At 41.1% G+C, this 18,161-nt stretch overlaps 2 protein-coding genes across 7 annotated transcripts in view; one reads left to right on the forward strand and one right to left on the reverse strand.

The window, feature by feature from the left end:
* LOC122551595 (phosphatidylinositol 4-kinase type 2-beta-like) overlaps positions 1–6,588 on the reverse strand; it is a 44,484-nt gene extending 37,896 nt beyond the window's left edge. Inside the window, exon 1 of the mRNA XM_043693733.1 lies at positions 6,032–6,588. Coding sequence (XP_043549668.1) covers positions 6,032–6,493 — 462 coding nt within the window. The 5' untranslated portion in view covers positions 6,494–6,588. The remainder of the gene's footprint in view (positions 1–6,031) is intronic.
* Positions 6,589–15,280: 8,692 nt separating this feature from the next.
* sepsecs (Sep (O-phosphoserine) tRNA:Sec (selenocysteine) tRNA synthase) overlaps positions 15,281–18,161 on the forward strand; it is a 63,697-nt gene continuing 60,816 nt past the window's right edge. Inside the window, exons 1-2 of one of the 6 annotated variants that reach the window (XM_043693766.1) lie at positions 15,281–15,533; positions 16,332–16,431. The gene's annotated coding sequence lies outside the window, so the exon portion shown is untranslated. The other 5 variants (XM_043693756.1, XM_043693746.1, XM_043693795.1 and 2 more) reach the window with 5 other exon arrangements.

Here is an 18,161-nt window from a genome sequence, read left to right on the forward strand (position 1 = left end):
AGGAGAAGAGGGGACCTAATTGAGGTATACAAGGTAATGAGAGGCATAGATAGAGTCGATAGCCAGAGATTATTTCCCAGGGCAGAAATGACTAACACGAGGGGTCATAGTTTTAAACTGTTTGGAGGAAAGTATAGAGGGGATGTCAGAGGCGGGTTCTTTACACAGAGAGTTGAGAGAGCATGGAATGCGTTGCCAGTAGCAGTTGTGGAGGCAGGGTCATTGGGGACATTTAAGAGACTCCTGGACATGCATATGGTCACAGACATTTGAGGGTGCATACATGAGGATCAGTGGTCAGCACAACATTGTGGGCTGAAGGGCCTGTTCTGTTATATGTTCTATGTTCTAACAAGGTGGAAAAGCATTATGTATATCCATTTAACAAGATGAGATAGCATTTGTGTTTGAGGGGTCAATTTAACAAGGTGAAAAGTATTCATTATGTAACAGCAGATGCTTAATCTTTACTGGTGAGATACTCGTGATTGTAATGGTCACCCAATTAATATTTATGTTGCCTTATCTGGATGATCCTCCATGTAAAATGACTATTTGGTTCATTGAGAAACTGTGGTTCCAGAGAAGATCATGATCTCATGTCTCTTTGCACACGGGCGATCATTCTCTCCCCCTCCAGGATCCAGGTTAAAATTACTTAGTCTGAGCATTTTGCTTTAATTGAGGGGGAAAAACAGGATGACAGACTGGAATTGCAAACTGAGGACACAATGCTTAGTTGCTTTTTCAAAGGTTTTATCACAGCTTTAACTAATGCCAAAACCAAACACCTTTCCATAAGCATGGTTTCCTGTTCTTGAACGTACAAAATAATGTCATGCCAGTTATTCAAAGTGAATAATTCAACTTCTATTTTTTATTAAATGCAATTCTGATGTCTTAGTAGGAATTGAATTCTAGTATATTTAAATTTGTCCAAGCATTTTAATATTTATGCTTCACAAATTTTAAAGCAAGATTATACAGTAAGATGTATCAGGTAGAATTAAAATAGCTAATATTTATTAGTACTGCAAAAAGTGAGACAAACTTCAAAAAAAAGTTTGCTTATTGGGGTATTGCCAAGCAATGACAAGAGTGTTAGAGACTATAAACTCTGATGGATTAAAGGAGTCATTTATGTAGAAGATAAATTGACATGTTCAAGAGTCAAGATGAAATATAGGGTTTTTTAACAGACAATTCTTCATGCCATCCAGCAGAGTCTGGGAGGAAATTGACATCAGTTTATATCATATATTAGGCAAGTGATTCAAATTTGTGACAGAAAACAGTAGCGTTTTGCTTATATTTTGAAATTTTTATTCCACGATGTCATACTCCATCCTGATTTGGAACTATATCTCCATTCCATTGTCGTCAATAGGTTAAAATCCTTGCGCTCCATTCCCAACGTCATTCCAGCTGTCCCTACATCCCAAGGACTGCAAGCAATTAAGGCCAGCAGTTCACCACCACCATCTTCAGGACAATTAGGGATGATCAATAGATGCTGGCCAAGCAAGTGACACCCATGTCCCTTGAATGACTTTTAAAAAAATGTCAAATTTTCATTAAAAATATAGTATGTGTATAAACAGTTCTAGATAAAAATGAAGTGGGTTTCACATGCAAAGGACATTTTTAAAAAAATATTCTAAATGAAAATCAGAATAAGGTAAAAAGTACAATCTACATAGAAACATTGTAGAAATATTTCAAAACTTGAGCCTTACATTATTCCAAATAATAATAATGATGATAATGAAGAACCAAAAAAAATGGTTTTCTTTTCTATTCTCCAAAAGACAAGCAATAACATGAACAATATTGGGAACTGTTGCTCCCAACGGTTTTTCATGAATCCTTACTCAAACAGACCTTTTCCATCACATCCAAAAGGTGGCACCTTCAGTATTCCCTCAATATTGCACTGGACCATTGTCCTGGCAGCAAAGGTTCTGATATGAAACATGTATTACTTCAACTTTTGAACTAAGCATTATTAGTTACTGATGGAGCCTTGCTGACAAAGAATCTACTTTGTTCTAACCATTAGCTTTAATAAGATATTTATATTTTAAACTGTTTCATGTATTTAAATTTAAACAAATTGCTCTGGAATGGAACATAGGGGTGTTGTGAAGTTGAACTAAATAATGTCTGCATGATGGGTTGCCATTGGGTTAGGAGTCATATCAAACCTGACTGAAAAATCAGGTGTCAGCTTTAACACACAAATACAAAGGAGAAGGCAGCTGTTTTTCCCGTTGCAAGCTCTCAGATACCATTTGACAGAGGAGCACATGATATATAAACTTAGAGTATCATATGGATCAATCATCCTGGGGAATGTGCAAGAAAATGATAAATACAACTTGAAAATCAGTAACCAAAGCAGTCAGTGGAGCAAGTTTAATTTTGAATGAGGAGTGGCACAATAAAGGTGAAGTTCATTTGGAGGAAACCACTGTTAATGATGAAAGGAAAATACAGGCAGTCCAGGAGAGTTGGAATGGAAAGTTTAAACTTGGACATAGAACTCAAGAAGTAAAGATGTAAGATTTAAAACCAGAAGCAAAGTTAATATGCTGAAAAAGCAGAAATTATGGAATAGTATCAAATAATATGTATAAATAGACACGTTATGGCTGAATACATGCAGATCAATTGGAGTTCGTGCAGAGACAATGAAAAGTATGCAGTCATCAAACTCTTACAACAGGGAAAGCATGGCTAAGGATTTTGGTATTATGATGAAAAGTAGCAAAATTACAGGACAGATAAGAGGCCAAGGTGAAAGTACTTTTATTAATTCATCAATTTAAGACTTAAGGATTTTACTGTAAAAACATTGTGGCCAGTGCGATATAATTCAAGTTGAGGGTGAAGACATTCATCCAATTTACCTATATTGAAGAGATTAAAATTAACCTTCTGCACACTATAGAAATTTTTACCAATTCATTGGTGTTACAGGAATACTATTTCATACATCAGTACTTTGTCACGTCAGGGTGCGACTAAAGCATGTTTCAAATTTATATTTCAGTCGGAACAGAGGGCAGATAGGCAAGTAAAACAATGAAAGGAGGACAAAATTTTATTTTTGCTTGCTGTCTTTTCTTAAAAACAAGAGTCACTTTTGTACTCAAACTTTCTGAATGAACCAAATATTAATGTTGTCAGACACTGAGTAGATTGCATTTACTGAATTCTTCTGAGAACCAAGCCTTCTTCTGTATATTTCCAGGAAGGCAGAATATCTGAACGGAGAGAGATTAGGGATAGGGATGTGAAATGAGACCTGGGTGCCCTTGTCCACAGGTGGAGGGAGATACAGCAGGTGGTGATGCAGGCAACAGGTATGTTAGCTTTCAAAGCAAGAGAATTTTAGTCAGCAGTGGGAATATCTCACTGCAACTGTAAAGGGCCTTGGTGATATCAACGTGGAATATTGTGTAGAATTTATCTGAGGAAGGATGTCTCGCTATGGAGGGAGTGCAATGATTTGTCAAGACATATTTCTGGGAAGGCAGGACTGACATATGAAAGGAGACTGAATTGGTCATGACTACATTCACTAGAATTCATAAGAATGAGGGAGCATCTCATGAAACTGATAAAATTTTAACAGGACTAGACAGGGTAAATGCAAGAAGGATGTGTCTGATGACTGGGGAGACCAAAACCAGGGGTCACCGTTTAAGGATATGGAGTAGTCTAATTAGGACCAAAATGAGGAGAAATTTCTCCACAGAGTGCAGCGAGTCTGTGAAATTCTCTGCCACACAAAACAATCATGGTTAAAGCATTGAATGCTTGAAGGGTTAGATGTAGCCCTTAAAGCTAAGGGATTAAAGGTGTGGGGGAGAAAGTGGGAATGGGCTACTGAGTAGGACAAATCAGCCATGATCATTTGAATGGCACAGCAGTCGCGAAAGGCAGAATGACAATGTGTGCTCAGATCTTCAACCTGGATAACAGAGGTGATGGTATCATACATCTGCTAATCAAGATTTCTTTGGTGATACAAGGTAAGGGTTGGACAGAATATGGCGAGGAGATAAACTTTGGACTTGGTAATTGAAAACTACTTCACTGAATAGCATCAATGGAGTTCTTCATAAGTTATTGCATAGTGCCTTTGAGGTAATATACAACACACAACCAGAACAGGTTGAATACCAAGTCCAGTGATGCTGAAGAAACAAAGTGATTGTCCAAGATTGGATCAAGCTTCATGTGTTGAATCAGATTCACTCATCCAAGCAACTGGAAACTATTGCACTGCACTCTGACTTGAATTCTATAATTCTGGTGGGAGGAAAAGGGTACAGCAACAGAGCTGAATTGATTTTTTTGGCAGGTCAAATGTAATCAGTGATGTTAAATATACAATTTAGGATTTATATTTCACAAAACATGCAGATGGACATGGGTCAGTTCTGTGAAGGTACTCCTTTTAAAATAGGTCACTGTTCCAAATGACTTTCTAACCTAAGTGTATTACAGTCATGTGCCTGGGAGAACTCTCGTAATGTGAAGGACAGGATGTCTATAGTGCTGAGTTTACAACAGACCAGAGCCAGTAGTTCAGTTTTGAACTCAGAACAGAAGGAACAGCCGCTTACTGTGCAGAAAGCAGCCATTGTGCTTGTGCTGGTCAAAGATCTGGCTGCACTAATCTCATTTTCCAGCTCTTAGCTGATGGCAACCAATCTGTCAGCTACAAATTTATTGACTGTATTCTGTCTTACATTTAAGTCCAAATCATTAATGTTTACCACAAACAGTCCAGCAGTGAGCCCTGCAAAACCTCACTGGAAACAGCATTCCAGTCACAGAAATACCTCCCTATGTCCCTTGTCTCACAGCCAACTTTGGATCCAGAATTTTTCTTTGCCTTTGATCAAGGTTTTAGTTCAAGTGTAACAGACACCAGAACCAAAGTGTTTTAGGATTGTAAAGTTTTCAATCTAGGAGTTTGGATAGAAACTTTCAAGTTGTTAGAACTCAGTTTAGGCTATTAAAACAATAAAAAGTTTATGCCAGCAGACTCTGAAGGAATCCTAAAATTGCCCCCACAGTTCCAAGGAAAGAAACTAGATAGACTTAGTTAAGCAAACACTTAAAAAGAGTTAAAAGTCAAGAGTGTAGTGCTGATAGAGTTAAGCTAAGATTCAAACTTACTTGGAAAAGTGTATTTGTACAATAATGTTGGGAAACAGATTTGAACTTTGTTGTTTGTGTTAAGATCTTTAACTGTCAAAAAGTTTATATTTTTTAAACATCCAATAAACTTACCTTCTGTCTGTAAAGGATCTTGGCAACCTTGTGAGAATATGTTTCAGTGACTAACTACCACAGTAAACTACAACCAAAAATAATGATCAAGCAAGGCTTCCTTCCGACTTGCCCTGAATGGCTTTTGCCCTCAGCGAGGGTTTTCCTGCTCCTCGGGTGCTGTGCTATTCCAGTACCACACTCTCGACTCTTACCTCCGGCATCCGCAGTCCTCACTTTCGCCAATATTGCCACCAGCTGGGATCACAACAACGGTGATTTAGATTAAAAAAACAGATTGAAGTTCTCAAAAACTGCCAGCAATGAGGCTAGAACAGCAGTGCTTCACTGTTTCACGGATTTGGAAGCTTTCCAGGAAAGGAAACAAGAGAAAAAAAAGACTCCACTACGACCATCAACAGCCTCAAAACACCATGTTATAGCCCATGAAAAACTCAAGTACAGTATAACCCATGCGGCGCAATGTCGCAGAGTGCAGTTAGGGACAGTAATTCCAGCCGTTACACCAGTGCAAGCGGTGCTTCTTCACGGATGGAGAACGGGCAAAGTGATCAGGCACTGAACCAAGGTCAATCTGGGGACGCATTGCGAGTGTCAAAAACTGCAAGGCGTCGGATTAACAGCTGGTTTACTTAAAACCTCGCAAACTTTCGTTAGAAGATCTAACGCCTAGTACCTCAGCGGTCACAGCTCGGCCCCCGACCCAACCGAGACCCACACTCACCCCCTTAGGATCTTTGACGAAGTAGCTGCCGCTCGACCCCTGCGAGATCCTCTGCGGGTAAACGCCGTTCTCGATCGCCTGCTCGGCCCGCAAGACAACGTCGGTGAATTCGGGGTCCTCGGGGAAGTGGTTGAGGTCGGGGCCCTGGCTGCTGGGGCTCTGCGGGTGCTCGGAGCAGCTGTCGCCCGGGCTTAGGCAGCTCAGGAGCGGCTCCTTCTCCGGATACAAGAGCAGCAGCGAGGAGGAAGAACCCAGCTCCGAGTCGTCGTCTCCGTCAGCCCCCTCCCGCTCGGCCCGGGGCACGAAGCGGACGGCTGCCCCCGGTTTACCCCCACGCCTGGCGAAGCGTAGAGGATGAGCGGTGGCAGCGGTATCGAACCCCTGACCGGAGGCCGCGTCCCCGCCGCCTACCGACAGCCGCTCGAGCACCGGCCGTTGGCCCCTCAGCGCGAGCTCGTCCATTCGATTGTGATGTAATAGGGGGGGCAGGGCCACACACCGTCGCCACCCAAGAATCCGTTTGTACCCACCTCCCGCGCGAGCGCGCCCGAGACCATTTCCTCTCGGCGGAATGAGAACCGCGCATGCGCGAGCTTTGTGCGGGACGCGATAGACCAGCTGGGAATCTTAGGGTGTCGACATTGCAATGGTAACGTTTTGAAAAAGGGCCTTACTGGAAATGCTACCTCTAACCAAAAGCAAAGACATCAATTACTGGAGAACTTCAGCAGCTCTGGCAGCATCAGGAAGGTAGCTCACGAGAAGAGTATCTAGAGACAGGCAATAAATGGTGGCCAGCCAGCTGCAGCCCACATTCCCACCAATGAATTTTAAAAAATTATAGAGAGAAAGCAGACTCAACGTTTCGGGCCCAGTGACCCTTCGTCAGAACGTCACCACTAGAAGAAATGTTTGATGCTTGTGATAAGGGATTACAAACAAATGTAACTCGACACACTAACTCTGCTTTCTCTGCATAGATATGCCAGACCTGCTGAGTTTTGTTTTTGTTGCTGTTGTTTATTAAGTGGAATAATCAGCTTTGCAGTTTAAGACTGGTTAAGGAGTTCATAGAATGTTTTTGAGGTAGTTAAAATCATATAGTCCCAACAGTATGGAAAGACCCCATTCGGCCCTCAAGTCTTCACTGACCCTCTGAAGAGCATCCCACCCAGCCCCAGCCCCAGCCCCCACCCTCACCCCCACCCTCACCCTATCCCATAACCCCACACTTAGTTTGGCCAATCCATCTAATCTGTAAATCTTTGGACTCTGGAAACTGGAGTAGATGCAGAAAAAATGTGCAAAGTCCACACTGACATTTGCCGAAAGCAGGAATCAAACCGTCCCTGGAACTGTGAAGCAATAGTACTGACCAAAGTGCCACTGTGTTGCCCTAAATTTCTAAGACTGGCATATGACTGACCAGAGAGCATATTTAGATTACTTACAGTGTGGAAACAGGCCCTTTGGCCCAAAAAGTCCACACTGACCCACCGAAGCACAATCCACCCAGACCCATTCCCCTGCATTTACCCCTTCACCTCACACTATGGGCAATTTAGCATGGCCAATTCACCTAACCTGCATATTTTTGGACTGTGGGAGGAAACTAGAGCACCTGGAGAAAACCCACACAGACATGGGGAGAATGTGCAAAGTCCACACAAGTCAGTCGCCTGAGGTAGGAATTGAACCCAGGTCTCTGGTGCTATGAGGCAGCAGTGCTAACCACTGTACCAATGTTATAATAGACTTGGTATTATGTCATGTGAAGGGTTAATGATTGACCTCGGAATTAAGGTACTTCAAGTTAGCAACGAACATAATATGATTGCAACCAAAAGAGAAAATGCTAGAAAATCTCAACAGGTCTGGCAGCATCTGTAAGGAGAGAAAAGAGCTGACGTTTCGAGTCTAACTGACCCTTTGTCAAAGCTTGATTGAATTTTGTATCAAGCTTGAAAAGGAAGAGGATTGGGAGTTGCCCTAGAAATGAACTGCGATCAGAGAAGTGAGCTGTCATGCCTCACACTTCAAAACAATCAGCAACATTCTGGATGTTCCCAAGGCACAGAGTCAGAGACTTACCTAAAGCGTGATGTGACATACTACAAGGTGAAACAGTAATGATGAGTGATGAATCTAGCCCATCTCCATAGAAACCAAAAATGTACATCTTCTAGGTGGAATAGGAAAATGAATTTCTGATCACAGTTGTAAAAGATTTGTTTGCCTTGTATGTCACCACAGTATGTTGATAAGTAAAAAAGGGAATTTGAAATTATACCATGGAGCAATGCAATTAAATTCAAGGATTGATTTTCTTTGAACAGAGTATTTTGGATGTAGAAAACTGACAAGTTGCAGACCATTTTCAATAGTTTTTTTTCTAAATGAGCAGCAAAAGTTAAGGCCTGAAGCATCATTTCGTATTTGCCATTTTATGACAAACATTCACAAATGACAAAGCCAATAAAGAAACATGACTGTTGCCTCTGATTCTATTCAAAGGCTTCAAAAACAAATAATAAATAATTAGATTACTTACAGTGTGGAAACAGGCCCTTCGGCCCAACAAGCCCACAACGACCTGCCGAAGCGCAACTCACCCAGACACATTCCCCTACATTTCACCCCTTCACCTACCGCTATGGGCAATTTAGCATAGACAATTCACCTAACCTGCACATTTTTGGACTGTGGGAGGAAACCGGAGCACCCAGAGGAAACCCACGCAGAGAATGTGTAACCTCCACACAGTCAGTCACCTGAGGGGGGAATTGAACCGGGTCTCTGGTGCTGTGAGGCAACAGTGCTAACCACTGTGCCACCGTGCCACCCATAATATTGCAATACAGAGCACCAATCACTTACTACTTCCACAGTAACAGGATGAATGGAATCTTTATTTGAGGATGTATTTTACGAACTACAGCAGGGCATTGAGAACTGAAAATACATCTCATTGTAGTTTGATGACTCCATCAACATGATGGTCACAGCACAGCTGAATCGTTTTTGTGCACATAGTTTTCAAGGATATAATAACTAAAGAAGATCCTCTCAAACCTTTGACTTTAAAAAGAGAACAAGTGGTGAGAATATCGAAAACCAATTCAAAAGGTACATGCTTGCGAAAAGCGATCCATCAAAAAACTGGTTTCCATCACAACTGATGGAATATTTGACATAAATGCGGACTTTGTTGCATTTTGCAGAAATTATCCTGATTTCTCTTTTTCTGTCAATTAGCAGCAAGCATTTGTGAGTAAAGTTATGATCTTTTCTTATATAATGAAAAAAGATTGAAAACTTGACTCGAGTAAAAACCCTTCAGCATTGCATATTTAAGTTTTTACTTGACAAATTTGATGTCTGTAGTGAAATTATCCTCCATAATGAGGTGAAATGGTTAATTTGAGGGCAGGTGCTGCAAAGGTTTTCCTTAGAACAAGGACTGAAGGGTGGCATGGTGGCTCAGTGGTAAGCACTGCTGCCTCACAGTACCAGGGACCTGGGTAAGCAGTGGTAAGCACTGCTGCCTCACAGTACCACAGTACCTGGGACTCTGTGTGGAGTTTGCACATTCTCCTCATGTTTGCGTGGGTTTCCTCCAAGTGCTCCAGTTTCCTCCCACAATCCAAACTAATCTAATCTTAAAAAAAAGTGTGCAGTGAGCTGTCAGACAAGGTGTAGTTGCTTGACATTGGAGTCCTTACAGACATGATGCCAAAACTGAATGAGCTAAACTGTGAACTGCAGGGAAAAGACTGGAGACTTAGCACATATGATCAGTGCTGTCAATGCATTTAAATTGAAACTGAGTCTGTGTACCCCCAATTAAACAAAAATGCTGCAACATCTGCCAAAACTGGAGAAAATTCTCGAAAAAAGAGTCAAAGTAAAAGAAAAATGGTTCCACCCAGAAAACCTCTTGTGCACGTTGGGAAGTTCCACAGGTATTTTCAGAAATTAGATGTGATGGAACAAATTGACATGCTTGTCTGAAATCCATTCCTTTAGGTAGACATTTCTGGGTCGACTAACAAATTCCATCAAGTGTTTGATTTATGAACCAGTGATGTTGGTATGGTTAGAATTTAGAAAGACACTAAAAGGACAAAACTAGGTGCTCTGTATCTGAATGCATGTATCACTTGAAATAAAAGAGACAAATTCAGATTGCATCAATATGAATGACTATGATCTGGCAGCACTGATCATATGTGCTAAGTCTCTATCTTTTCCCTGCAGTTCAAAGTTCATCTCATTCAGTTTTGACATTATGTCTGTAAGGAACCCAAAGTCGAGGAACCACACATTGTCTGACAGGTCATTGCACACTTCATTCCTTGTTCGAAGAAAATTCTTTTCAGGACCTTCCCTCAAATTAATCACTTCACCTCAGCATGGAAGATAAGTTCACCATAGACAGCATTGAATTTGTCAAGTAAAGATTTAAACAAGCAATGCTGAAGGGTATTTGCTTGAATGATCTGGTAAGCATTGCAGAGACAAGGCTGTAGGATGGCATAGTTTGGGGTTTGAATCTTGAAAGGTATAAAACATTTAGAAATACCAGGAAAGTAGGAAGAGGTGGAAATGGCTCTGTTGGTTAATAATGATATAGCACCACAGACAGGAATGACCAGGAAACCAAAGTATGGAAATAGTTTGGATGGAAATCGGAAATGATAAAGGCAAGAAATTGCTTATTCAAGAGGTGTATACGCCCCTTAATAGTAATCACACAGTAGGGTAGGGTATAAAGAAAGAAAGGAGAAAGTGATGACTGCAGATACTGGAGATCAGAGTCGAAAAGTGTGGCGCTGAAAAAGCACAACAGGTCAGGCAGCATCCAAGCAGCAGGAGAATTGACATTTTGGCCATAAGCCCTTCATCAGAAATGAGGATGCTGCCTGACTTATTGTGCTTTACCAGTGCCACACTTTTTGACTATAACGAAAGAAATAATGGGTGCTTTTCTGAAAAGCATGGTGATAGACAGGAGATTTTAATCTATATATGAACTGAGAAAGTCATTTTGATTAAAGTAGCCTATATTGAAAGTTTTTAGTGTAGTTTCTTGGTATAGCATGTTTTGGAGCCAATCAGAGAGCAGACTAAACTAGACTGGTATTATGCAACAATTACCCAATGAATTGACACTGAATTTCCCAATGTGAACAAGAGGCTTTCTGGGTGGAACCATTTTCTTTGACCTTGTTTTTTTCCTAGAATAGTCTCCAGCCTTGGCAAGTCTTGCAGCATTTTTTTAAAAATTCATGGTCTCATAACAAACATATCCCCAGATAACAGGACCAGAATATGATTGAATTTTAAGTTCAGTTTAAGGGAGAGGAGTATGTTCAGGACTACATTTTTAAAAAAGGCAATAATGAGGGTGCGAAAGCAGAGCTGACTAAAATAATTGGCAAATTAGGTTAGAGAACAGGTCAAGAGAGATGCAGCACCAGACATTTTAAGGGGCCATTTCAGAATGTACAAAATAAATACATTCCAATGGACGGACCCATCATCTGTGATTGACTAGAAATATTAAAGTTAAAAATCACATAACACCAAGTTATAGTACAACAGGTTTATTTGGAAGCAATAGCTTTTGGAGCACTGCTCCTTCCTCAGGTGGTTGATAAACAAGAAACTACAAACCAGTTGGCTTAACATCTGCCATAGGGAAAATGTTCAAAGCTGTTGTTAAAACACTTATAATAGGACACATATAAGCTCAAAGCACTAAGGACAGTGAATATGGTTTTGTGAAAAGAAAATCATGTTTGACTAATCTATTGGAGTTATTTGAGAAGGTAGCATTTGCTGTAGATGAAGGGTTTCTAGAACGGCATTTGATAAGGTGCCATATCAAAGGTTATTGCTGGGAAATAAAAACTCATAGTGTAGGGTACAGCACATTGGCATAAATAGATAATTGGCTGGCCAACAGGAAACTCAGAGTGTGTCTCAAGACTATAATGTTCATAAGGATGTTTCCTTTTCTAGGACAATTTATAACTAAGGTTTCCTGTTGAAATCGCAGGGAGTCATCCATTTAAAATTGAGATCAAATAATTTTTTTTCCCTCAGAAGTTACTAAGTCTTTGGAGCTTTCTACCTGAAAAGCTGAATACAGTGGGTCATTCAATATTTTTAAGGCAGAGTTAGATTCTTGATGGGCAAGGGAAATTAAAGTTTATTGGGGGTAGGTAGGAATATGGAATTCGAAACATAGATTGAAAGGAAAGCATACCAAATGCCTTCTTCAGTATCCTGTGACTCTAATTTCAAAGAGCTATGAACCTGCACTCCAAGGTCTCTGTTCAGCAACACTCACTAGGACCCTACCATTAAGTGTATAAGTCCTGCTAAGATTTGATTTCCCAAAATGCAGCCATCTCACATTTATCTAAATTAAACTACATCTGCCTCTCCTCAGCCCATTGGCCCATCTGATCAAGATCCCATTGTAATCCAAGGTAAACTTCTTCGCTGTCCAATACACCTCCAATTTTGATGTCATCTGCAAACTTACTAACTATACCTCTTATGCTCATATATAAATGATGAAAAGTAGAGGACCCAGCACTGATCCTTGTGACACTCCACCGGTTATAGGTCTCCAGTCTGAAAAACAACCCTCCACCACCACCCTCTGTCTTCTACCTTTGAGCCAGTTCTGTATCCAAATGGCTAGTTCTCCCTGTATTCCATGGGGAACCTTGTCGAACGCCTTACTAAAGTCCATATAGATCACATCTACCACACTGCCCTCATCAATCCTCTTTTTACTTCTTCAATAAACTCAACCAAGTTTGTGAGACATGATTTCCCACACACAAAGCCATGTTGACTATCCTTAATCAGTCCTTGCCTTTCCAAATACATGTACATCCTGTCCCTCAGGATTCCCTCCAATGACTTGCCCACCACCGAGGTCAGGCTCACCGGTCTATAGTTCCCTGGCTTGTCCTTACCACCTTTCTTAAATAGTGGCACCACGTTAGTGAATCTTTAGTCTTCCGGCACCTCACCTGTGACTATTAATGATACAAATATCTCAGCAAGGGGCCTAGCAATCACTTCTCTAACTTCCCACAGAATTATCGGGTACATACACTTAATGGTAAGGTCCTAGCAAGTGTTGTTGAACAAAGAGACCTTGGAGTGCAGGTTCATAACTCCCTGAAAGTAGAGTCGCAGGTAGATAGGATAATGAAGAAGGCATTTGGTATGCTTTATTGGTCAGAGTGGATAAAATGTAGAGAATCACCAGGAGACGTAGGGAGTTCTTCAAGGAGTAGGTCTTTTATTTGCAAACAAAAAACCATGACACTCAGAAAGCAAATTCTTGAAATGTTCCCGAACATCAGGGTCCGTTGTTCTTTATACCTTTTTTTATCATGTTTTTATTAGCTTATCAGCATGTCCAACTGTGTTAATCAAGCTATACAATACACCAACGATGTTAATTCCCATTTTCTCTCTCTTTCTGCCACTATGTTTTTCCTACATTCTATCTAATATTATTCTAATGTCATGATTAGATATTTTACTGTCAAGGGTCTCAAGCAGGTTGACTCTACTAGCAATTAATTAAACAAATATTTAATGTCAAGTCCTAAATATTTATTGTCACAACCTGCCATGATGCTATTTAGCAGGCGAGGCTGACTTTACTAACTGTGTATCTCGTCCCGCCATAGTGACCTTTAAGCCTCAACCTTACTCTGCTAATTGGTGTAGGAGCATTCCACTATTCTTATCCCATCCTGCCACAGTGACCTTTTGACTAGTGTAGCATTCCACAGACCCCTTTCAGACCCCAGATCGCCAGTGGTCTTCATGCTTTAACCCTTCCCATGCTCTTTATTTTCCATAAGTATTGAGTTTAGGATTTGGGAGGTCATGTTGTGGCTGTACAGGAAATTGGTTAGTCCATTTTTGGAAAACTGTGTGCAATTCTGGTCTCCCTGTTATAGGAGGGATGTTGTGAAACTTGAAAGGCTTCAGAAAAGACTTACAAGGATATTGCCAGGGTTGGAAGATTTGAGCTTTATGGAGAGGTTGAATAGGCTAGGACTGTTTTCCCTGGAGCATTGGAGGCTGAGGGGTGACCTTATAGAGGTTTATAAAGGGGCATGGATAGGGTAAATTGACAAGGTCTTTTCCCTGAGGGAGGGAGGGAGTCCAGAACTAGAGTGCATGGGTTTAGGGTGAGAGGGGAAAGATATAAAAGAGACCTAAGGGGCAACTTTTTCACACAGAAGATGGGACATGTGTGGAATGGACTGCCAGAGGAAGTAGTGGAGGATAGTACAAGTGCAACATTTAAAAGGCATCTGGATGGGTGTTTGAATAGGAAGGGTTTGGAGGGATATGGGCCGGGTGCTGGCAGGATTGGGTTGGGATATCTAGTCGGCATGGATGAGTTGGACCGAAGGGACTGTTTCCATGCTGTACATCTCTATGACTATGGTCTTACTGACTGGTGGAAGACATTCCAGGGACTAAATGGTCTACATTTGCTTCTGTTTAATCTGTTTGAATGAAGAAAAAGTCTTATTATAAAATCATTTGAATAATAATGACAACAGATAGATTCAGCTTTATTCAAGGATTCTTCCTTTAGAATTTGGAAATCAAGAGCATTGAGTATAGGAGTTGGGAGATCTTGTTGCAGCTATACAGGACATTGGTTTGGTCACTTTTGGAATACAGCATGCAATTCTGGTCTCCTTCATGTTGGAAGGATGTTGTGAAACTTGATCAGATGTTGCCAGAGTTGGAGGATTTGAGCTATACGGAGAGACTAAATAGGCTGGGGCTGTTTTCCCTGGAGCCTCGGAGGATGGGGAGTGATCTTATAGGGGTTTATAAAATAATGAGGGGCATGGATAGGATAAATAGACAACGTCTTTTCCCTGGGATGGGGAATCCAGAACTAGAGGGCATAGGTTTAGGGTGAGAGGGAAAATATTTAAAAGGGACCCAACAGAGGGTGGTACCTGTATGAAATAAGCTGCCAGAGGAAGTGATGGAGGCTGGTAGAATGACACCACTTAAAAGGCATCTGGCAAATGGAACTAGATTAGGTTAGGATATTTGTTCGGTATGGACGAGTTGGACCAAAGGGTTTGTTCCCGTGCTCTACAGCTCTACAACTCTGATCAGTTTTCTACTCACACCTAATTCAATATATGCATTGAGGTGATTCCTTGAAGTCTTTGGAGATAGCAGACAGTTCGTATCACCTTCACATAGTGAAGTAAATCAAGTGTCAGCATCTTACCCGCGTCAGATTTGGGTTGCTCAATGTTGCCCTGATGTTCATTGCAGTGTGTTGGAGGTTGTTCGAGCAGTGGGAGTTGAGTACAGGAGCTCTCTCCGATCTGAAGCCCTAGGCGCTGCTGAGACAGACATTTCCGGAGTGGAAGCGGCTGTGCAACCAACCGAGAGGCTGCCTGCAGCGGCAGAGAACAAGGTTCAGTGACTGCGGGTGAAATTTGTACATTGGTCCCGACATAGCCAGATTTCGGACAGTGTATAGGGTAGGAGTTGAAATGTCTCAGGAAGTGAATTGTCGTGTATTTTGGGATGGAAATATCCCTTAATCGAGAAAGGCCGTGAGGTTCATTCTCCCGACAGGGCTTGTGTGTGAACGCGCCCAGAACGGGTTAAGAGATTACTCTATCACCGAGGTTTCAGTCTGGGCCTGTAAACTGGATGGGTGATTGGCTGCAGTGTGCTCAACATGGGATCACTGCAAACTGCGGGCTTACTGACAGCCTGGTGGAGCTCAGAGTGGACAGTGTGAGCTAATTTCTCAGTTCCAGCGTTACAGAAAATCGTTTGCAACTCTTACAACTTCTTTCCATGAGAAATAAGTGAACGAAGTTTCCGTCCCGAACACCGAAGTAGCCCGAAATGACAACAATTTACATTTAAATGGTGCTTTGAACATCAGAAAACAACAATAATAAGAACTTTAAAATTGAGGTGTTGCTTCAATTATGTGATTAACGAGAGCATGAATGATAAATGAATTAGATTTTGTGTTAGGTTGGACACAGACGAGTTTTAGATGACCTCAGGTAGAATATGAGTGACTGAGCTGAAATGTGTTGGAATAGTAAAACGTAGATGTAATAAAACCATGTCAAGTGTTTTGGTGACAGAGGAGCTGACATTGGGCAAAATCAGGCAGTTTTATAGAGATGGCAACAGATGGTTTTGGTGATGACACAGTTATATGATTGGAAACACATTTTGTCTGAAATAGGACACCAAGTTGCAAACAATCCAGTCCCAGCCTTCGTCAGTTGTCAACAAGAATAGTGGAGTCAGTATGTAAGGATCGGAGTTTTTGGTGAATTCCCAAGGTAATAACTCTTGCCTTTCTAATATTGGAGCAAATTCTGCTCTTTCAGTGCTGGTGTTGCTTAAATAATCTTGTAAGTTAGCAAAAGTGGAGGAGGCAAGAGGAGATGGTGAGGTATGGTGTGGTGGTCAGCCCACATCTGAAAACTAATGCTGTTTATTTGGATTTCGTTGCCAACAGGGAGCATTTAGATTAGAAATTAGTAGGATGGATCATTTGGGGGTGGAGGTGAATCATAACAGAGCTAACAGTGAAGAAGCAGCAAGGAATTCCCTTCTAACTGATACACTTACTTAGCAAGATGAGAATTTATCTAGATGACTTCGGTCTCAACTAGCTGTATTAAAGTGCAGATAGAGAAGGGAATATCGATGACCAACCGGTCAAAGACTGCAGACGGGTCAAAGGGATGAGCAGTGATAGTTTACCTTTGTCACAGTCACATAGGATCGATTTCTAATGATGTACTAACTTCAGACTACAAAATATAGCACTGTTCCTTGGCGTTGTTGGGTTAAAGTCCTGGAATTCCTTCCCAAATGGCATTGCGGGTCAATTTATTGCCCGTGGAGTCATACCAGGCACACCATAAGATGATTGTGGTGCTGGAGGTCAGTTATCTCAGATCCAGGGCATCACTGCCAGAGTTCCTAAGGGTAGTGTCCTAAGCCCAACCATCTTCAGCTGCTTCATAAATAACTTTCCCTCCAACATAGAGTCAGAAATGGAGATAGTTGCGGATGATTGCATGACATTCAGCACCAATCTGATCTCATCCCTTCTTTTGGCTCTGTTTTTCTAACATCCAGTCTTGAACAATCTGTATTTTTCTCCATTTGAACAATTGCAAAGACTGACGCTATTGTCTTCGGCTTCTGAAGCAGTCACTGCATCTTTGCCATTGACTTGATTGTTCACTGTAACCACCTGATCAGATTGAATCTGACTGTTTGGATCCACTGTTACTATTTGATCCTAAAAGGGATTTTCAACCCAATGTATGTTCATGTTTTGTAACATAGCTCATTTTGTCTTTGAAACCCCAATTTACACTTGATCACCTTTCAGATTCGCAAATATTCCACTGACGTTGCAGCTGACCTCATATTATACACCCTTCATAAACTTCATTTAAGTATGCCTCAACTCCCATCATCCCTGTGTTTAGTCTTAAAATATCAGAAAACCTAACTTTGGCCCACACCAGCTCCCTTGAAATAGAATCCTAATGATTGGAATTCTTCTTACCAAGGCAGGTTCCCTGAGTTGGAAAATGTCTAAATTCGAGTTACAAATAGCCAAAGTCCAGTCCTTAACATCTGTCAGTAGAATGTGAAACAAAGCCAGAAATAATCTGTATCAACAAAAGAGTTAGATAATAATGAGCAAAATAAGTTGAAGTCAGTATTTGATGAGTGAGCAGACTTTGCAAGCAATGTCTTAATGCATCTAGAATCATTTTGAAATTGTTTAAAACATGTATTTGGAAAGGCAAGGATTGATTAGGGATAGTCAACATGGCTTTGTGCGTGGGAAATCATGTCTCACAAACTTGATTGAGTTTTTTGAAGAAGTAACAAAGAGGATTGATGAGGGCAGGGCAGTAGATGTGATCTATATATGGACTTCAGTAAGGCGTTCGACAAGGTTCCCCATGGGAGACTGATTAGCAAGGTTAGATCTCATGGAATACAGGGAGAACTAGCCATTTGGATACAGAACTGGCTCAAA

The sequence above is a fragment of the Chiloscyllium plagiosum genome, chromosome 1 (genome assembly GCF_004010195.1).
Source record: "Chiloscyllium plagiosum isolate BGI_BamShark_2017 chromosome 1, ASM401019v2, whole genome shotgun sequence".
Taxonomy (NCBI): Eukaryota; Metazoa; Chordata; class Chondrichthyes; order Orectolobiformes; family Hemiscylliidae; genus Chiloscyllium; species Chiloscyllium plagiosum.